A 15,798-nucleotide genomic window follows, 5' to 3' on the forward strand; every position below is an offset into this window, starting at 1 on the left:
ATCGCACTTGTAACGATAATAAATCTACGAATTCCTTAAATTGGAGGGCTACATGTAAATCCCTTAATTCCTTTTTAAATGAAAAGAATAGATTCGCAGCGCGTTAAGAAATTTGAAGGCGAAGACTCCTCAACTGCTGACTTTGGGGACACACACTCTCTGCAATGGCTACGGAACTGCAACAATTATCTCCAATCAAGGTAGATTCTGTACGTGATTCTGCGAATGAGCAGTTATGTTCTGTTTTTACTCGAATTAGTTGGTGAATTGCTGCGATTTCGTGGTGTGTTCAGGGCGCTAAAGTGCTTATGGTGGGAGCCGGTGGCATAGGGTGTGAGCTTCTCAAAACCCTGGCGCTCTCAGGGTTCGAAGATATCCATGTCGTGAGTGTACTTTGTCTGTATCTTCTTATTACGTCGCTTAGGTGTTTTGTTTTGGTGATTTAGGACTCGGTTCTTTCTTATACCACTAGGGTTTTAGGAATGCCAATCTGGTGGACTTAGTTGTTGGTCTTGCTTGTTACTTGCACTTTGTAGTGTTTGTTCCGTGGGTTTTACTTGAGCTATTGTGGCAACGTTTTATGCGTGAGTTTACATGTGTTATTTAAGCTGCTTCGGAACTTAAAATTATGGGATTTGAATTTTGAATTGAAAATGGTTTGTTTTGAATTTGGTTTTACTTTATCTGTGCTGCTTTGGATTGTTTCAGCTGTTGCGTCTTTATGGTGTTTTGGTTTTAATATTTTATGGCACCAAATGGTGGTATTAAAAATGTGATGGCCGTCGAGAATAATTACCTTGCCTCAATTCAGATTGACATGGATACAATTGAAGTGAGCAACCTTAATAGACAATTCTTGTTTCGACAATCACATGTTGGGCAATCAAAAGCTAAAGTGAGTGTCGACATAGTCTCTTTCAAGATGCCTGCTTTTTTTACGGAGCCCTCTTTCCTCATGTTGTTTGGCTAAACGTTAAACCAGGTTGCTCGTGATGCTGCCTTCAGATTTAGGCCTCACATCAACATCACACCATACCATGCAAATGTAAGGGATCCTGATTTCAATGTTGATTTCTTCAGGCAATTCAATGTTGTTTTGAATGGGCTTGACAATTTAGATGCCCGGCGACATGTGAACCGCCTTTGCTTGGCTGCTTCTGTTCCGTTGATTGAAAGTGGAACTACTGGGTTTCTTGGACAGGTTGTGACTTTTTTTTCTTTTTCTGTGTCAATTGCCATATACTTGCTATTAATTTTTCATGATATCTCACCCCTTCTTTTTTTAATTTACGGAAACAGGTTACCGTTCATGTAAAGGGTAGAACAGAATGTTATGAATGCCAGTCCAAGCCAGCTCCTAAAACTTACCCCGTTTGTACTATCACAAGTACTCCATCAAAGGTAACAACTGCTTAATATCAATACTCCTTTGTTCTTGTGATGCATATGGGTAACTGGCTTTATGTTTATGTTTATATGTGTGAGCAGTGAGTACTTGGTATTCATAATTCAGTTACTTACCAAGTATTTGATGACATAGGATTGGGTTATTGAGTTGATGGTTTACAGTTGAATAAGGATAGCAAAGTCCGTGTGAGCACTTCATCATTATTTTTGCTTCTTCTATTTTCCTTTTTTTATTTTCAATATAAAAGACCTACAGTTGTTACATATACTGTGCATATTTTATCACTGCGTGTGTCAGTTTGAGAAGTGTTATAATTTTTATGATGCCATAAGTAGTTATTGAAGGAAGCCTTTGATTTGTCTCTTATAGTCTCATATTTCATATGTTACAAGTATTTTTCTATGATACTGAACGCTAATATTGCAGTTTGTTCATTGCATTGTTTGGGCAAAGGAACTGCTTTTTGCTAAGTTATTTGGGGATAAAAATCGAGAAAATGATTTGAATGTTCGTTCAAGTGATGCCTCTGTTTCGTCAGAACCGACAGAAGATGTTTTCAAGCGCAAAATAGACGAGAATATTGAAAAATATGCAAGGAGAATATATGATCATGTTTTTGGCTATAACATTGAGGTAGCTCTGTCCAATGAAGAGACATGGAAAAATCGTAAAAGGCCAAGGCCTACTTATAGCAAAGATGTGCTACCAGCTGAACTGATTGGCCAGAATGGGAATCTGGAGAAGAATTCTGTCCCCGGAGATACTTCATCGGTTTCTGCAATGGCGTCTCTAAATCTGAAAAACCCACAAGATCTTTGGAGCTTAAAGGAAAACTCAAAAGTCTTTTTGGAGGCTGTAAGATTATTCTTTGCAAAGCGAGAAAAGGTTTGAGACTGGTGAAAATATGTAATATCTGTTATGCAATGTCTTCATTTTCGGCATGTTAAAAACATTTATCTTTCAGGAGATTGGTAACATGATTTTCGATAAAGATGATCAATTGGCAGTGGAATTTGTTACTGCTGCTGCAAATATCAGAGCTTCTTCATTTGGCATCCCGTTGCATAGCCTCTTTGAGGCTAAAGGTGTTGCTGGCAATATTGTGCATGCTGTTGCCACAACAAATGCCATCATTGCTGGGTTGATTGTGATTGAGGCTGTTAAGGTGCTGCAAAATGATGCTAAAAGCTACAGGTGGATTATATTTACTCTGTCACCATGTGCTTCATGTATTGCCTAGTCATTCATACATAAGGTTATTTACATTTTAAAGATTTAGCAGACACCGGTCGGCAATGCACAGTATTCTCACCCTAGGCAGCTATACATTTTCTCCTCTCTCTCTTTTCCTTTTGTTTCAAATTTTAGGGTAATAATTCCCTAACAATACTCACTGCACAATGGTAATCTTCTGAGGAACTATGTGACCGAAATGAGATTGACTTGAAATGGCTTTCTTTTCTTTATAAACAGATCACGACACTAATACTTTATTGTATTAATTTTGTTTTACGTCCTAACAGGATCTTGTGTTTGTAGGATGACTTATTGTCTTGAACATACTTCAAGAAAAATGCTTCTTATGCCAGTTGAGCCGTTTGAGCCAAACAAGTCATGCTATGTCTGTTCCAAGGTTTGTTGGCGCCTTCTTTCTCTCCTCAAATTTGTCACTGTTGCATGGAATTTTGTTTTATTTTGACAAAAGGGAACAAATTCAAGTTTTTACATTTTTATTCTAATCCCACCATATATCTTTGCCATTAGACACCGTTGACTCTTGTGGTAAATACACATCGTTCAAAGTTGAGGGACATAGTTGACAAGATTGTGAAAGCAAAGCTTGGCATGAATTTGCCTTTGATCATGCATGGTTCATTGCTTCTTTATGAGGTTGGTGAAGATCTTGAGGAAGACGAAGTTGCTAATTATGCAGCTAACCTTGAAAAGGTAGATTGCGTCAACTTTCATAACTCATATATGTATACTTTTTTTTATTTTCAATTTGTTCCCAATTTTTTTGCAATGATGGTGTTACACTTGGCTTTTGCATCTTCTTTAGGTACTGGCTAAACTTCCTTCTCCAGTCACTGGCGGAACAATGCTCACAGTTGAGGATCTACAGCAAGAGCTTAAATGTAGCATAAATGTCGAACATAGGTTTGTTTCATGATACAACCTCCTGTTCAGTATTTCACAGAATCACAGCTTTTTTTTTTTCTCTAGAACCCAATGCAATTTTCTTTCCCGAACTTTCTAGATGTGTGGCATTACATTATTATTGTTCTACACTTCTACTTTTAAGTTGTCACTCTTTCAATAGATTTTAGTCCAGGGAAGATAACTGACTATGGTTTAATAATATTTCGGATCTGATTGTTTGAATTGTAAAGCAAATTGAATATAAGTTTTTATTTAAGCTCGGTACTTGTTCCATTTGTGTTGACTACCAACTGCCTTGATTTTTAATTATCACGAAGATTAACACGTTTGTACGAAATATTGCATTCCCTAAATCAAAAGGTGTTCAGTCTGCATGGTTCCTAATGTAATCGCAGTATCCAAAATCAACACCCCTTCTCTGTCCTTCAGATTGGAGACATAATGAGACAAATTTCTTCTTTAATTTCCTACTTGCTCCATTTTCCCTCATGTTTCTATTACTCTACTTTTTCCTGACATTTTCCCTCATGTTTCTATTACTCTACTTTTTCCTGAATCAGTTGGCGAATCCATATCACTTGCTCCATTTTGTTATACGAAGTTTATTTTGGTTTATGATTTCACGTTCTGTTTGATACCCGATAGTTAGTCTCAATTTGCCCCGCTGCTTATATGTGCCAATTTGAAAAGAAAAAAGAAAAAGAAAATTTAAAGTGCTCGGCGTACAATTAATTTTTGTTTTTCAGGGAGGAATTTGACGAGGAGAAAGAACCTGATGGGATGATTCTCTCTGGCTGGACACAACCCCCATCAGAAGAAAATAACGACGAGCCTGCTGTTGACAATGGTGCTAGCACATCCGCTGTATCTGTGGCTAACTCTCTTGGAACTGAAGAAGATGAATTACAAATTGTCCCGACACAAACTGGAAACAAAAGAAAGCTATCCGACATATCTGGTTCTTCTCTTTCGGATCATTCTGTTACCAGTGAAACAAAATTTAAAAGAAAAGTGGAAGAAATCGATGGTACTGATGATCTTGTCATGCTTGACGACGGGGTATCCGACTGTAGCAAGAAGAAGAGGGAGCAATAGGCAATTCTTTTTCCTTTAGATTCGTTTTAAATAGCGCATCTCACCCCTAGCTTTCTAAAGTACAGAATTGGTGATTCTTTTGGTGCTTGTATGGTGCCTCCAGTTTTAAAAACGAGCTTGGATTGCTCGGCCTTGGATGCGTTATTCTCCCCTCGTTTTTGTGATGTATCCTAACTCAGAAGGATAGGTAGGATCAACCATGTAATATATGATTATCAGGGTCCGTGTATGAAGGAATTTGGAATTTAGGTAAAGAAGTAAGGTTCTGTTGGCACTGGCGATTCTATTCTCTCGGCTTTCCTTCATATGTGCTTTCAATGCCACACTTTCAGGCACTCGTTATCTCGTAAGCTCTCTTTATGAGTCTGGTTATCATGTAGATCTTTAACTGGAATGGATCCGAACGTTTGTGGTAAGGAAAAGTTTGATTCAAAGAAAGAGAGAAAAATTGAAACAAAATATCATCGGATTCGTCGATTCTGAAAAAAAGAAATAAGCAAAATAACTATCAAATGACAAATGAAAGATTGAAAGGAATAGTGAATTTGCACGTCTTTATCACGATGTTCCGAGCACTCCACAGTTCACTCCAATGCCCGCAGTTGGCGCTCGGCGGCCATCGCTCCCCCCTGCTCTGTATTTAAGCATTGTTCCATCTTGTTACTTTTGAGGTATGTGTAGTAGGTCCATCAAACTCATAGAAAATCTTTAAATATAGCATAACAAAAAAAATTTGGCCTATTATTTACAGTGTGTTTGGCAATCAGGATTTGTGAGGATTTCATGGGATTTGGATTTCAAAATACTATTTTTACTGTTTGGCAAGGTGATTCAAAAAAAGGATTTGGATTTGTTTAGAATTTCATGGGATTTCAATGAGTATATACAAATCTCATCAAATTTGATAAGATTTGGTGGGATTTGAATTTTAACTACATACAATTAATTTTTTATCCAAATCCCATCAAATTTTATTTATGTTTAGATGATTTCTAAGGGTAGCTTAGTAAAATTTTAAAATTCCAAATTCGAATCATTTTTTCTCCAAACAAGAAATGGATTTGTAAATACCATTTTTAAATTTTAAATCAAACACCAAATGGAATTTCAAATACTTGAATTTCCAAATCTAAATTCATATTTTTGAAATAACCGAACAATGTTAGTATAACAGAGCGAAAATTTGAAATTAAATATTTTATTTTAAAAAAATTATAATATTTTATTATGGGCCATCTTAGGACAATATCCCTAATCTAGCCCAATAACTCTGAGACCGTACAAGAAAGTGCTTCTGCCTTGAACAATAAGCTGAATCGAACATCCCTTTGATCCAAGAAGACTATCAAATAGAAAAGAGAACGTTAATGGCAAGCGAGAACGACGATGCCGCCCGCCGCAAGACGGCGGTTGCAGATTATCGGAAAAAGCTCCTTCATCACAAAGAGCTCGAAGGCCGCGTTCGATCTGGTTTCAATCTCTTGAACCCTAATTTTTCTTCATTTAATTTTAAATGTATCGTTTCGTTGCTTCGGAGTTGTCTTTTCATCAATTGCTTTTATATGTGTAGTGTTTCGCGTATGAGTGTATGTAATGAATGGTTGAAGGAAGTTGAATTGTTAAGTAAGGTTTTCCTTACGAAATTGTGAGCTTGACGACAGTCGCCTCTCCTTAAAAGATAAAATCTTGAAATGTCATAACTCATCAGTTACTTTTGTAACTGTTAGAGGTCCGTTACCCGAATTCTGTTGGGTTTGGCCCGAAAATTTCGTGGTGCCACTAATTTGGTGCAATTTTAATTATGAGAATTCTTTGCACATATACATGCATCGACTCAGGGTCTTGCGGACAATTATTTTATTTGTACTCAATTTCGATACAGTGAATATTCTCTTCTGCCTGTGTATTTTAAGCCCTTCAAGGGTTTTCCATGTACTTCACATTTGTTGCATATTTTTGTTTAGAAGTTTGTCTCTCAAAATAGACCAAGCCGTCCACGTTCTTCCTCTGTCTAAGCTTATTACTGATTTGTCGGGTCAATTGCACTATAAGAAGATGTTTGTATAGATGTGTCATTATCTAGGGGATGGGTCAATTAGAGTGTCTGTGCCTTCTATTTTAATTGTTTGATGCCGTTGAATAGGAGTAGATGTTGAAGCCCTTGTTATACGTATTTGGTAGTTTGTATCTCTGGATTTTTGTGACTCCCAATTTGGAAAGGCTGCTTGCTTGCTTGCTTACAATAAATTAGATGCCAACAAGATTTTTCTGGAAGTTTTGGTTTTATCTCATAAAGCATGTTCTTTTCTTCTTCTGTGTCATCTCACGTAAGACTACGATAAAAATCACAAAATACCGTTGATGTAGTACGCGATAATTTGAGAGCAACAAAGAAGGAATACGCTAAAACTGAGGATGACTTGAAGTCTCTCCAGAGTGTTGGACAGATCATCGGTGAAGTTCTCAGGCCTCTGGATAATGAACGCTGTGAGTAACCTTTTAGTTTCATTTATTTATTAGGATAAAGCCCATCTATCTTCTTGTTGACGTTTCTTATCCTTTTACTGGAACGGTTCTTCTCTAATAAAAATGAAGGATTCTTATCCCAGAGCTTTGGCTAATAATATGTGTTATCATTTTTCGGATCTTGGCCTTTTGATTTGCTTATCTTTTATAAACTTCCATTGACATTATATATCACATTCAGTGATAGTCAAAGCCAGCAGCGGACCAAGATACGTGGTGGGCTGCCGCAGTAAAGTGGATAAAGAGAAACTCACAGCGGGCACCAGAGTAGTTCTTGATATGACTACGCTCACGATTATGCGAGCACTCCCTCGTGAGGTACATGGATGTGCTAGTGCTTGGGTGTTTGTCAGCAATTATTCATGGTGATGATTCATTTCAACTTTTTTTGTGACTAGTTTTTCGTTTATCCCTCAGGTTGATCCAGTCGTATATAGTATGCTTCATGAAGACCCTGGAAATGTGAGTTATTCTGCTGTGGGTGGGTTATCCGATCAAATCCGAGAACTAAGGGAATCTATTGAATTACCTTTAATGAATCCAGAACTTTTCATAAGGGTCGGCATTAAACCTCCCAAGGTAACAAATGATTGTGAAGTTGGCAAGTTTCATGTATACCTGGCTTGTATATTTACTTGTTCATAATCATGCACATCTCTTTAGGGGGTTCTTCTGTATGGACCTCCTGGAACTGGCAAGACATTATTGGCCAGAGCAATTGCTAGCAACATTGATGCAAATTTCTTAAAGGTAAAAAATTATTATTGCCTCTGTGTTTCATGCACAACTCTCCTATTTTCTTGGAATCACGTAGTTGTGTTGTGTGCGCTTGTTCTTGCGAATTTGTGATTGTAGGTGGTATCGAGTGCAATTATCGATAAGTATATCGGCGAGAGTGCAAGATTGATCAGAGAAATGTTTGGTTATGCCCGCGACCATCAAGTAAGGGAATATGTAGATACGATTTCATATTTTGCCTCACAAACATGAGTTTGATAAAAATCGTAGTTGATTCGCGTAAAAGACGATAACTTTGTTCATTTGTAGCCATGCATCATTTTTATGGATGAGATTGACGCCATTGGTGGGCGTCGTTTCAGTGAAGGAACTAGCGCAGATCGTGAAATTCAAAGGACACTTATGGAATTGCTGAACCAGCTTGATGGGTTCGACCAGCTTGGAAAGGTATTGCTCAATATTTTTACTGCAAATGTCAAAATATGCATTTGAGTGTCGATACAATATTAATTCATAGAGCTGAAGGGGAACCGACTGCAGCCAGTTTGTCTATAATGTGACTTGTCTTGACTGGCGTGTGCAGGTGAAAATGATAATGGCCACAAATAGACCTGATGTTCTGGACCCTGCCCTTCTTCGCCCTGGTCGCTTAGACAGAAAAATAGAAATACCACTGCCTAATGAGCAATCAAGAATGGAAATTCTGAAGATTCATGCTGCCGGAATAGCTAAACATGGTGAAATAGATTATGAGGCTGTGATTAAACTTGCTGAGGTAAGCTAGAGATGTCACATCAGTTGATTTTTTTTAAATGTAGTTGGAGTACAAATTGTTATTGAGGGGTTGGGCTGGCCAGGGTTTTAACGGAGCTGATCTTCGAAACGTGTGCACGGAGGCTGGAATGTCAGCAATTCGAGCAGAGCGCGATTATGTTATCCATGAAGATTTCATGAAGGTAAAATTTTCTCAACTCCCATTATCCAAATTAATTTTTTTCAATGCATTTAGCCAACTAGAAAGGTGCTTAAATGTCTTTGAGATGGAATTATAATCGACTCTCGTGATGTATAATTTTTCAGGCCGTAAGGAAACTGAATGAAGCTAAGAAGCTTGAATCAACTGCACATTATAATACGGATTTTGGGAAGGATTAGGAGCCTTTGTATTTTCCGGACGGGGTTGTAAGATATTTCTGGCTGTGATCTTTTAAGTTCATACTGTTGGCATGCAATTAAATATGTCGTAAAACAAATTCTTAACCAAATCATTAAAATAAGTTTGCATGTTCGATTGCTGGTTTACTTTAAAAAAATTGATGAGATTGGTTTGACATGTATGATAGTCAATTTGAACCATGTGACTGAAATAGGTTAGATTACTGGTACCAATTTAAATGATATTACAATCACCTCGTGTGACTCTATATTTACACCATAATATAAATAGATTTTTCATCATTTGGTATCATTAGAATTTGAATTTTGTAAATAAAAAAAATTATCGTTTACTAGATTAATGTAGATGCGCACAACTCAAGAGCTTGTATTTTGTGTTTCCATAAAAATTTTAAGATTAATTATATCTACTACTCCTAGATTTTTCATATTCACAAAAAAATTCAATTATATTTAAATATTATATATCTTTCTCTTGAGGTTCGCGTTTTCTTACGATTAACTCTCAAAAAATGTAAAATAAATACAAATTTAAAGGTGTAAAATGTAAGATAAAAATAAATCTGACGGATGTATGTTTAATTTTAGAATTTATTAGTTATTTTTCACAAATAACAAGAGGTAAACATAATATTTAAACACAAAAACTGCAGTGAGACGGTCTCATTGGTCAATTTCGTGAAGTAGATATTCTATATGGGTCAACCACGAAAAAATATTACTTTTCTTGTCAAATATATTAATTTTTATTGTAAATAAGGACATGATTGATCCGTCTCACGAATAAAAATATGTGAGACCATATTATGAAAGACCTACTCATATTTAAATATTGTTGGATATTTTGTATTTACGAAAAACCTCAGATGTAATTATACAAATTTTTTATGAAAGATGTTATCCAATGGGCTAATGGAGTTTCCAAATGGAAGGAACCGTAAATCATCCATCCAAAATATGACAATCTAATCGTCATGTTCAAATATTTTAAATCGTACAATAATATCTATATTATTCTATTAAATTTAAGACACTTAGAGTAACTAACTTTGGTGTCATGGTATGTTTTAATAATTATATATATTAATAAAATGTTAAAACTTTAATGTAAATTATATGTAGTTCACCGGATGAAGTCATTGTTTAGGTTCAATTCTTATTGATGTCATTTTTTTTATTCTTTTGTTTTTCAATTTATTTTTTAATTTATATATCAAAATTACAATGTAGTCTCTCACTATTTCTTATAATTATATTTTGGTCATCATTTAAATATAAATCAAATGAATTATAAAAAATATTATACAAACATGCTACGCATGCGTCGGTGCACTAGCATGTATTATGATTCTACCACTAAGTCTGAAGTAATTGATGTTTCAACATATATATATATATATATATATATATAGACACACACACACGTGCACACCATAAATGATCTCATATTAAACAAAGAACGATCAACGTACAGGAAAATCAATAGCTTGCAACCCCTTTGGAAATATTACCTGAATGATATATCAGAATTTACTATCAATTCATTCAATATTTCTTTTTTTAGAGGATTATTATTTGTTTGGCTTTAATACATACATTTGGACGAAAAATGAAAAAAAAAATCAAAATACAAGCAAAATTTGAATACTTACATCATCCAAAAATAACCTCAATTTAAGGTTGGCTTGAACAGAGTAACATCAGTTATGCTTCTGGTGCTTTCCAGTCGCAAGCTGTTTTCTCTACTGTATCTTGCCTTAGCACCCTAAAAAATATATATATAAAAAAAAAACTAACTCAATATATATATAAATTAACCTTAACAAGTGCAGGAAAACGTATGTGTAGTTAAATGATGAAGACATTATTGACACGACGTCGGATATTGTTGACATGGCACCGGATAACTCCGGCTAAAAAGGACTAGAAGTAACAAAAAAATGGTTTCCAGGCTAAGACTAAATTTTGACTAATTAGTGGACAAAAACCTGAAAGCAGACTAACATATAGGACAAATTAATACAAGGAGATTTGTACATTTTGGTGATTACCAATGCTTCTTTGAGTGTTCATCAATAACATATTCACACACACACCTGGTGTGATCAGTAGGCAACAGATTGACACTAGGGAAATAACTTACTTGGAAAATTGTCCCAAGTTTTTTCAAACCTTTCGCCCGTAACCTGAGAATATCCTTGGAACCACTAAGATCTTTGAGAACCTGAGAATATCCTTGGAACCATTCAAGATCTTGTCAAGAATTTGCATACCATATGTGCTCAACTTGGTTGTTAATTCCAACACGAAACCGCTAAATAAGTATCAAGACTTGCATGAAATGCATCAATACTTCCTTGATGACATTGCCATGCCTTGAAAAGATTTAAAGTTACGGGACACTGTGTAGCAGAGAATAGCATCGAATGTTGCAAAAGACTCGAAACGAAACTTACCATTTGACAGATATGAGATAAGGTAAACTCTATGTCTGCCACATTCATCTGCCAGAAAGAACCAAACATCGCGTCTTTTATTTCCTCAGCGGTTTTCGTCATCCTTTCATCTTTATTCTCTTCATTGTTACACCTCTTCCATTCCTCTTGGAGTTGAATATACGAAACAGCAGCTGAAATGCCAACAAATACCAGCTTCAAAATTTGTCCAAAAATATCACTTGTTTGGGGGCTGAAGAGACTAAGATTGTAGAAAAACTATAAATGAAATTTGATTTTTTTTTGGGGGGCATTGTCACCTTGAGCTGCTGCAGCCTGGGTATTTCTGGAGTGCCTTCTGTCCCGAACCCATTCGGCTAGAAATGGTACCTTCATGTAGCGCTTACCCTTTCCGAGTTCTCTTGCAGCTTGCCTCGTGTAGATGTAACCAACAGTATGTAACATGGCTTCGCCAAAAGCTAGAGATTACAAAAATGTGTTCACTCTTTCAGAACGAGAAAATTCACTCAGAGACACTCAAAAGTTATTTCAAAATTCTTCCACTACACTAAATGAATGTTCCCCAATTAGGTTTTCGGTCACAATGTGAGTCGTCTTTTGGTGCTATTCTGTCCTATGACTAATAAACTCAGTAAATACTAGTCGTCAATGCACACACGTTGCGTTGTGCATAATCTTTATATATATATAATTAATAATTTTATATTATAATTTTAAATTATCTAAAATTAATTTAATTTGCATGAAAAGAAAATAGCATAAATATAAAAACATCTATAACTGTGCTAAGTGTTAATATATTTCATTGTTTGGTTAGTTGATTGAAAAATTAGAATGATAAAGAGGTTGAAGACACAAGAGTATCAGTGGAATTGTGAGAAAAGCTTCACCACCCACACCAAACTCTAAGGGTCACTTCCTTAATAGATATTAATCGGCGGCGGCAAAATGGCTTACCAGCTTGAGAGAGACGCTGAGCTTCTAATCTAGCCCACTCGACAAAGTCATCCTTTTCACCTTTAACGTATAATTCAAGACGATCTTTCAGAATTTTTGCGAGTTTCTCTTCCCTTTCATCTTGCATCGCCTTCGTGTAGGTTAAAGAAACACGTAACCACTTAAGCATCACACACAAATATTTCCTAAAATTTAAAATAAGTTTGTAGCAAACCTTCATTATCTTCTCAAGTTTTGGTTGCTGAACCTCAGGTGGTAATCCCGGATCAAATTCAGGGGGTGGCGATGAAAGCAATGAAAGCACCCCGACATAATCCTCGAAATATTCACTTCCAAACATCATCCCAAATAGAACTGTAGGATCAACCATAGAGTCGCTGGATAAAAGGAGAATGCACAAAAAACAATAAATTGTTCATGTTCAACTTCTTATTACTTTTTTCAAATCAAAGTGGCACTCCCACATGTCAAATGAATTCTAAAACTTTCATATTTTACATACTTTGGTACTCCGTGTTTCCCATATTTATCATATGCTTCACGCTTTCCAGGATCACTTAACACCTGATAAGACTCTCCAAGTACCTGCACACAATTAGAAGCCGATGAAAGCATACAATTGCCCCTTTATAACATGAAAAATCGACTGAAAAAACTAGCCTAATAGACGAAAAGGTATCTCATAACAGGGCAACTCCTTGAGAAATCGCTACCTAAGTAGACTCGCAATAAACAGTTTCACTTACCTCAGGGGCAAAGCTAGGACTTGAGGACCCTCTTTCTATGACTATTAGTGCTGGCTGCACGAAATCCTTATCTCGGTTTTTTGTCTTCCAATTAATGTTATTTTTTCATATTATATATACTGCCTATTTGTCTTCAACTTCAGAAGTTTTGAGATAAAACGATAACTATTATGTAGTATCCATTTTTCTCTAGAATCACAAGTTACTGCTTACAATTTATTTAATCTTTCAGCTATGTCATGGACATAACACATTAAGCCAGAAAACTATAAAAAAATTGAGTTGGTCATCTCCCCCAACATAAATTTACGAAAATTCCGGCTAAAATTCTTGGGATTAAGAACCAGAGAGAAACCAAACTACGAAAAAAATGATGAACAAGATGATCAGCCTTTCTCCTACTAACGAATGCAAATTTGTTAGTTATTTTGAAAATGAAATCTAAAACCTTATACTAATTTCCATGCTGACACAACCGTAGCATTTTCACATGTTACCAAACGACTTTCATCGAAAACACCAGCGTTCTAACTTAAAGTTAACAGAAGAGCTAATGGCATTAGGGATCATTCTCGTATTCAAGTTCTCGCACTAGAACTTCTTGTATGTGTAGAGAGGGAATTATAAGACGAACATACAAAAGAAATTTTTGAAAGTAAACGAACTGGAATCAGATTACAACTTAGTTGCGTCTTAGTTTACTTCATGTTACCTGGAAATTATTAGCAGCTTCTGGATCTCCAGGATTTTTATCCGGATGCACAACCCTTGCCTAAAACTCAAAGTACGAAACAATCATAAAAGTTTGAAAATAGAAGTCATTCAATTCGAAAGATCACCTTCAGGTAGTAGGCCTTCTTAATCTGGGAATGTGAGGCATCCACTTCAACACCCAAGATATCATAATACCCTTTATCCAAAACCATGTTTTATCTCTCACCTAAGAAAAAAATATGACAAAATTGAAAATTAAATCTCAGAACAATTCAAGAGCATGTAAACCAGAGTCTAAAAAGATCGAAACTTGGCAAAACACCAAAGTCCAACATTAAGTATTGCAAGCTTAAGCATAATGGATACTAAATTATTATAATATTAACATCGAAACTAAAAGGCCTGAGCTTTTTGGCTCATCAAGCACACTTGTTGCAGTCAGTCTTGGTTTTTTTTCCGCTTTTGATAATCATCCTCTAAACTTACTTTGTGCAGTCAGTCTTGGTTTTTTTCCTCTTTTGATAATCACCCTCTAAACTTACTTTTTGGAAACTTATATAAACAAATGCACGAGGGAAGGCAAAAAAAATTCGAACTTCATGCATATTTTTACACAAAAAAAAAAGAAAAAAAAAAACATCTCGTCAGAATTCTTGATCCCTTTACTGCATTGCAGAATGCACATTTATTCAAGAGTATAAAGAACTCCAACCCATAAAAAAATATCTGTTGGCTTTTTCAATGCAGCTGTTTTCAAGAACATATGGACAACCAAAAATGATTACAATTTCAGAAGAAAAAGAAACGAAACCGCAAAAAAATATCATAATTTTTGAAGAACCTCACATTAATTCGTCGCAGGTTCAGATTTCATGGTGAGGCAATAAGAAAACACTAACAAGATTGAATCTCGATCCGCGGAATTTCTATAGAATTCTTTGTAGGAAACTGGGTTCTTGAATGTTGGCTTGCCATCTTCTTACAAGGAAAAATTTACCTGGCCTTGGGGTAGACCGTTGATTTTGGCGTCAGCTGTCGAAAGATACAAAAAAACAACAAATGAGTAGTAAATCGTTTCTTGGTTTGCTGTCTTATTATGGCATGAAATTTATAACTGGTTATCTTAAAACCGTCAACCTAAATGCGAATGGTCGCTGGAAACGCTCGAGTCGAACTCGTTGATGATCTTAACGTGTCATATATCTAATATTATTATTATTATTATCATTGTTAAATTATCATCATTATATTTTGGGCAAACTATTAATAACTATTCATCCCCAAATATAACGTTCTCCTCACTCTTCATTTTTCCGAATATTTGTTTGAGCTCAGTAATCCTATAAATTTTCCAAAAATATCGTTTATCTTCATAATTATGATACATGACATTGTTATACATATCGAACATGTTCTTAAACGCATATAAAACAAAGACATGCAACTACACAAAGTTTACAGCCTATATATCATGTTTCATATGATTGTTTTTTTAATGGATCATCATGCTTCCGTAGAATAAATTGAACAATTTAGGTTTTTGACCGGAGTGTCGTCGGGTTATATCCATCGGATTTTATATGCTGCTTCTCGCAGTCCAAGCACACAGTCGCAATATATGAGTCCGACGTATATTCCTTCAACAACACATAACACAACTCTTTTCGTTTCCTAACTCAGGATGTATAATAAAGTAGTTCAATTTGAAAATAATACATGAGAGAGACAATACAACACATAAATTTAGAAAGATAAATATTACAATTTATTTGAAAGAAAATTATGAGGTTGAATGATGTCTTCATCTTCATTCTACCTTAGT

At 35.5% G+C, this 15,798-nt stretch overlaps 3 protein-coding genes across 8 annotated transcripts; 2 read left to right on the forward strand and 1 right to left on the reverse strand.

The window, feature by feature from the left end:
* LOC142554116 (SUMO-activating enzyme subunit 2) lies at positions 1–4,942 on the forward strand. 4 transcript variants are annotated; one of them, XM_075664763.1, is made up of 11 exons: positions 1–209; positions 294–383; positions 812–895; positions 983–1,201; positions 1,300–1,401; positions 1,862–2,293; positions 2,373–2,602; positions 2,948–3,041; positions 3,173–3,355; positions 3,468–3,565; positions 4,315–4,942. In XM_075664763.1, exons 1-11 carry the CDS (start codon positions 165–167, stop codon positions 4,661–4,663), a joined length of 1,926 nt encoding a protein of 641 aa, XP_075520878.1. In that variant the 5' UTR covers positions 1–164; the 3' UTR covers positions 4,664–4,942. The 4 variants fall into 4 exon arrangements, with proteins under 4 accessions (XP_075520878.1, XP_075520875.1, XP_075520877.1 ...); XM_075664760.1 differs by having other exon boundaries at positions 2–209; positions 1,835–2,293; XM_075664762.1 differs by having other exon boundaries at positions 3–200; positions 1,835–2,293.
* A 964-nt stretch (positions 4,943–5,906) lies between these two features.
* On the forward strand, positions 5,907–9,218 carry LOC142554117 (26S proteasome regulatory subunit S10B homolog B). The gene is made up of 10 exons (XM_075664765.1): positions 5,907–6,133; positions 7,031–7,150; positions 7,371–7,507; positions 7,607–7,768; positions 7,853–7,939; positions 8,045–8,131; positions 8,237–8,374; positions 8,511–8,702; positions 8,785–8,883; positions 9,008–9,218. The coding sequence occupies exons 1-10, from the start codon at positions 6,031–6,033 to the stop codon at positions 9,080–9,082; spliced, it is 1,200 nt and encodes a 399-aa protein (XP_075520880.1). The 5' UTR covers positions 5,907–6,030; the 3' UTR covers positions 9,083–9,218.
* Positions 9,219–10,668: 1,450 nt separating this feature from the next.
* On the reverse strand, positions 10,669–15,126 carry LOC142552544 (chaperone protein dnaJ 10-like). Of its 3 annotated transcripts, none has more exons than XM_075662230.1 (10): positions 14,876–15,126; positions 14,102–14,202; positions 13,975–14,034; positions 13,019–13,101; positions 12,731–12,893; positions 12,517–12,646; positions 11,859–12,017; positions 11,560–11,732; positions 11,247–11,327; positions 10,669–10,868 (listed from the first exon to the last, which is right to left on the reverse strand). In XM_075662230.1, exons 2-10 carry the CDS (start codon positions 14,186–14,188, stop codon positions 10,773–10,775), a joined length of 1,032 nt encoding a protein of 343 aa, XP_075518345.1. In that variant the 5' UTR covers positions 14,189–14,202; positions 14,876–15,126; the 3' UTR covers positions 10,669–10,772. The 3 variants fall into 3 exon arrangements, with proteins under 3 accessions (XP_075518345.1, XP_075518343.1, XP_075518344.1); XM_075662228.1 differs by having other exon boundaries at positions 14,102–14,197; positions 14,818–15,126; XM_075662229.1 differs by having other exon boundaries at positions 14,818–15,126.
* Between the last annotated feature and the right edge of the window lie 672 nt (positions 15,127–15,798).

This window comes from Primulina tabacum, chromosome 8 (genome assembly GCF_025594145.1).
Source record: "Primulina tabacum isolate GXHZ01 chromosome 8, ASM2559414v2, whole genome shotgun sequence".
In the NCBI taxonomy this organism is placed as follows: Eukaryota; Viridiplantae; Streptophyta; class Magnoliopsida; order Lamiales; family Gesneriaceae; genus Primulina; species Primulina tabacum.